At 47.1% G+C, this 5,783-nt stretch overlaps 1 protein-coding gene across 1 annotated transcript; it reads right to left on the bottom strand.

The window, feature by feature from the left end:
* Positions 1 to 3,301: 3,301 nt before the first annotated feature.
* On the bottom strand, positions 3,302 to 5,056 carry LOC119441239 (uncharacterized). The gene has a single exon (XM_037705882.2). The coding sequence runs from the start codon at positions 4,384 to 4,386 to the stop codon at positions 4,012 to 4,014; it is 375 nt and encodes a 124-aa protein (XP_037561810.1). The 5' UTR covers positions 4,387 to 5,056; the 3' UTR covers positions 3,302 to 4,011.
* Positions 5,057 to 5,783: the final 727 nt, after the last annotated feature.

Below are 5,783 nucleotides of genomic sequence, written 5' to 3'. Positions count from 1 at the left end.
TTATAGTGCAAGGACGCCAGAGGGATACAATTGATTCGAACACGCTCCTGAAGCATGCAAAATCGGCAACAGGAAGTTTGCTGGTAAGGTCACTGTGGTTTAAAACCAATGTGTAGCTTGTTACTCTCTGTTGTTCTAATTTGGCTGCCATGGTCGTGTGTTGCATCTAAACGTAAATGATTGTTAATGAAGTAGGTGTGTATCCCTCAAAAGGCGTGTGTTTAGCGCAAGATATAAAAAATGTGGTTGATCCCTCTTATATAGGAATCGGTATAGAACACGAAAGTGAAACGTGTCTTCAAAAATGTAGTGTAATGTTTATTGCACATTGATATATAATGTCTATTGGTGTTTTGTGGCTAAAGCGCCCTTAGGCGTTGATGCACCCACGCTGACGCCTGGTGGCACGTCTCCTCCATCACGACGACCAACGTCGATGACCATGAGCAACCGTCGTGCATATGGAAGCTGCACTATGCTGCACACGCTAGCACAACGCGAAAGACGAAGCACGTAACTGACACACTAATACAACGCGCAAGACAAAGCACGTAACTGAATCGTCACCGAGTCAAATCAGCGCGTACAGCGCGTCGTAATTGCAGCCTCCGCGATCGACTTCAGAAACATTTTCAGAGCTAATTGCGGAGGCCACGCTCCGCTGTGCTGAGTACGGTGAACGCCACCTAGTAGTGCTTCTGCGAGAACGCGTTGGTAGTGCTTCTTGATGCCAGCGTCCCTTCGAATGCTGGCATCGAGGCGTCGTAGTGCTGAGACCACCGAAGCGTTCACTGTCGGTGCGCGTTAGTGTCATAATGCAGTACTTCTCTTTTCTGCTCGTAGGCGGCGGCACCGCCCCGAACAAGAGCGCGGGTACACGGAGGAGTGTTAGATATATAAGGCGCGTCTGTGTAGCTCTCTGCAAATGCGTTTGTGGCGCAATGGGTTAAACGCTCGGCGATCTATCGTCGCGGACCGAGAGGTCGTGGGTTCGATTTCCAAATTTTGCATGTTTGTGGAACTTTTTCTTCTGGTTTCTTTCTTTGTATTATGTTCGTGTATGTTCGTGTGACGTATTTCCGTGACGGAAATACGTCAGTGAAGTCTTGGTGGACCCCGGCATAAAACACTTTCGTGTTAAAAAAGGCGCAACTAGTCCCCCCTCCCCCTTCCGTCCGTCTGTCCTCGCTGTCGTATCCAAGGAATTTACTAATTTTAAAGTTCACAGGCTATCAGGTATGATTTAGCACATGAGACCAATTCTCTGTGCTTGACGGGACAGGTACCTGCCGCGCTGAGACAACGCGATGGATTATTTTTTCTTTCTTCGCGTGATAACTCGGATAACTGTCTTTATGCGCATCACGATATGCATATGCAGTGTAAATTGTGCACGTATCTTTTTTGTATACATCTCCTTAATATTCTTTTTGTTCTTTAAACCTTCTTTATTTACCTTGTTTAACTACATATCCAAGTGGCATCTCTTCTCTAAATTTTGTAAACTCTCTAACTTCTTCTCTAAATAAAAGATTATACATCTGCATAACCTTCTTTTTCTTCAAGATTTCTCTATCTACCTTGTACCACTACCTAAGGTGTACCGATACGGTGCTAATGATGATGCTGCTGATGCTGCTGCTGATGATGATGATGATGATGATGATTTATTCGCATCCCCTTTGAAACCCGCCGTAGACATAGTCACCTACCCAGCTTCTTACGACAAGTGGCTCGATACGATGCTAAATATGGTGATGATGATGAATTTTTGGCACCTAGCCAGCTTGATTTCATCAGGTACACAATGTATGTTTTTTCTAGCATTCTTGTATACATCACCTTAAACTTCTTTTTCTTCCTCAAGCCTTCTTTAACTGCCCTTTACCTGTGCATCTACTACATGGCGTTATACCTGGTGTAATAATATGCAACTGCAATGAAAAATGTGCACGCATCGACGCTTAGCGGCGCGCATGTCACATCGCGTGTCTCCTCGCGCGCCAGGACGCGTTTATAGGACATTTTCCCGCTGCATGCTAGCAAGCGCTGGCGTGGCCCAGTGGTAGAGTAGCTCACTCCCACGCAGCGGGCCCGGGATACGAACCCGGCGGGAACTCGGTATTTTAAAGCGAAGCTTTCTATGTCTCACTGATTCGTCCGTGAGCGCCGAAATCGCACTGCAGGAAAGCCAACTTACGCAATGGAACTATCTGCGCATCTGCGCACACAATAGAACGACGGCGCACGACGTACGTATCGTAAAACACTACAGTTTACATTCGCAGTTGTACCGCTAAGAACAATGGGAACTGCAACGCCACGCTACCCAGTCGAACTGTATTTATCTGCATTGCATTACGCGCGTCACGCAATGCATTCCCGGCCGTCACCATGGCTAGGCCGCGGGTGCAGCGCACGGCAGAAGAAGAGGCTGCCGTATATGCGAACGTGAGCGCGATCGTGCTCGTAAGGCCGATCCCGTGTATCGGTAACGGCATGCAGTCCATGAAAGTGTCAGTGTGTGCGTGCAATCAACGGGCACATGATCTAAAATAAAGCATTACTTAACGAAATGTGTCTTCATTCAACTTCAACGTTAAAAAATACAATCCTAAACAAGCCATCAAATCAATATGCATCGCATCGGGTCGCTCAGCATTTCTTGGGTTTGTTGCGTGGTCGTTGACTTTAACTTTGATGCAGTTTGCATGGGCGAAAGCTACGCGTTCAACCATCTTTCTTTAAAAAAGGGGGCTTTAATTTTTTTTCTCAATCCCGGTGATAGCTGCTACGGAGGCTGGACACCCGCTGGTGGAGGCGGCGGTGGCGGCGGACACCGTCGCTAACCGAAACGGCTATAGGAATGAAACCATAACTTACGCTTAAAAAAAATTGGGGTAGCTTGCACTAGTGGCGCAAGGCTAAAGACAGCGGAGCTGATCGGTATCGTTCGTTCTCGGCTTCTCTCACGTCGGGATCGTCTCGGAGCCGACGCTTTCTCTCCCGTTCCCTAGCATTCTCTCGCTGGACTATACTCGGGGTCTCTGGCTCGCGTCGTCGTTTTGCAGTGGCTTCTTCTGCTAACCGTGCTGGGTCCAATCGGCGTCGACGCTGTCAGTCTCGCTTAGCAGTGCGTCGAAATTCTTGGTAAGCGGCTTCTTCCTCGGCAGTGCGAGGTGACGTCATGCTCGGCGCAGTTTTTCCGGACGACTAACGGAGTTACGGATAGCTTAAACAGCTTCGCTGTTAAAAACACATGCCTCTTGGACGCAGTTCACAAATCTGTCATTTTATTGCGTGTTTTTCTTGGCAAAAGTGAGTTTAAATGAATGGGTTGTTGTAGAGCAGTACTACTGCGGCCGCTATTTCCCTTTCTTATCCGCAAAATGTATCAGGCTATCATTTTGAGCGAGGTCAGGAAGCAAAGAGCCTTCGTTTGTAAACACCGGAAAAGCCTATAGAGTGAGTATAAATTATGCACGCTGTTTCTGCGCTACATAAACTAAATGTCGTGGTACGTAGGTAATAGACTGCCAGAAGGGCGCTGCCTATTATCTGGGCTGCGTCTTTCTTGAGCTTACTTGTTTCTCATTCCTCTGTGAGTATATGTGCTCTGCACCAGTGTTCGTTCGGACGATTATGTGCCAACCACAGCGCATAAAGAAAGTTATTTTGCAAATGTTAGTCAAATAAGAACCAACAAACAAAAACTCCTCACCAATATAACGTCAATACTCATTTAATCTTTAGCATTTTGTTTGGAACAGCCCCAACCGGAACCGGTGTCGGCATAATGTAGTGATTCCTTCCGCTCGATTCTATGCCACTCTTATCACCCTCTGTTCACGAACGGCTGATCCCGTTGATAACGTGGGCCGCTGACGGAGTGTGAAAATGAATGACCATTGGAATATTTGTTACATTAACCCCGCCTAAATAGCTCTGGCGAGCTACTCTGCATTCATTCTTTCCCCTCTTTCGACGTGTCCTCTCTCGATCCTTCGGAGTTTAAAAAGGAATCGGCGTTGTTGCGACGTAGTTCCTCAATATGCGGGTCAGTATGATCTCGAACAGCCGTGTCTGCACGGATGGTATCAACTGTTGCAGTAGTGCCAGCAGGGAAGTCAGTGCCGTCGTGGCCGGAGGCATCCCCGTGAACTCGAGCCGAAGGTTGTGTGCTCTGCGAACCTGGGCGAAAGGTACCTGCGGCTCGGCATTCTCGCCGCTCTTTTTGACCTTTGGTGTGACGAGGCCGATGTCGACATCCAGCGAGTCAACCCTGACGGTCAGCTGACCACCGGCGAGCGCGGTACTGCCGAAGGGCGAAGACAGGTCGAACACGATGTAAGGATTTTCCAGGGTCAGTCTGAACACCAGGTTCATGGTCGTTTCGTTGCACTCCCTGGTGAACGTGTCGCGGATCTGCAGACACACAGGATGGACGCGCGTGATTCTCTTTCGAATTGCAAGTAAACCGTTTTAGCATAGCAGGATCCACTACCACGATGCATTGCCTCGAGGGGGTACGCACGGTCTTGTGCACGTGATAAACATTAGCAAGTTGGGCGTGTCGGTACAATTACCTCTTTAGTTACAGTGCGTACAAAATAGACGGGAACATTACTTATTTTTGTTTCGTTCGGTTGGGATAGCGCCGACGGTGCGCATGAGTGATTTCAACAGCACTCATTATCCAGTACTTCCTTGAAGGCAGCGCATGGCGGTAACGAACTGCGCTTCGCGCTCTAGTACTCTACTTCATGCTTCAATCTTATACTCATACTTCATGCTTTAATACTGTTTAACTTATAAATCGATTGATGTTAGTGTCTTTGAGAAAACGATCAGAACACGACCCTGCCGAATAGCATTACATGTAGTGCAGAAAGCTGTCTATCAAGTGGGCAACATTTGTTTATATTTCATGTTGTGATTATCTGTATAGTACCCGGTGGGTACAAAATTTTAGTGCGCCAGGTTGTTTCCTAAAAGAAACAAATCAAAACTACATGTCTGGTCGATAAAGTATAAACGCATTGCAAAGTTAAATGATCCTCGCGTTTGTAGCCCTTTCTATTGAGTTATCTCAGGTTAACAGAACGCTGCGTCATGTACCGTCTTATTCTTCAACCTTCAACCTTCATTTTCTTGTTTCTTTTTTTTTCTGCTCACATCAAGGCACACATTTGTTGCCTTGGCGAATTCAGTGAAGCAAATTTTCACGCAGCGAGCTAAAGAAAGGATTTCGCGGTTCTATTCCACATTGCAAACATATTAAGGGAGCGTTTCTTTTGGGCACACTCCGGTCGTTCCTTTGGGCTGTGTCATTGGTTTATATTTACCCTGCACCCACCCGCGGGCTACACTGACTCACCGCAGAACTCATATTGGCTGCGGTTAACGAATCCTCCAAGTTTACAACCTTTTGTCTTACACATTATTGAGTTCTCTTCAATAATTCAGAAGCCTTCCTACGGCTGAGCCTGATTTGACAGCCGGATTTTGTCTTACAGGCAAGATGCTGGAACACAGCGGTCGACTTTCGTCGGCCCACAAGGCTCTGAAGACGTTACAGCGTTTTTAGAGATGAACAGTCCTGTGTGATCGACTTTGATCACGTGACATCTTGCTTTGCTTGTAGTCGCACTTGTCCAAAAAAGGTTATATCCCTCTTCTCCTTTATCCTGTGTAGGGTAAGCCAACCAGGTCCTTTTCCGGCTCATATGGTCTTCAAGTGCTCTCTCTCTCTTTCAAAAATTTGTTTCGCCGCACCGAAATCT

This window comes from Dermacentor silvarum, chromosome 2 (assembly GCF_013339745.2).
Source record: "Dermacentor silvarum isolate Dsil-2018 chromosome 2, BIME_Dsil_1.4, whole genome shotgun sequence".
Taxonomy (NCBI): domain Eukaryota; kingdom Metazoa; phylum Arthropoda; class Arachnida; order Ixodida; family Ixodidae; genus Dermacentor; species Dermacentor silvarum.
This window is presented reverse-complemented; position numbering and strand designations above follow the sequence as displayed.

What these genes read in the sequence shown, in the direction of transcription:
- LOC119441239 (XM_037705882.2), bottom strand. Translation starts at nt 4,386, where the DNA reads ATGAACCTGGTGTTCAGACTGACCCTGGAAAATCCTTACATCGTGTTC.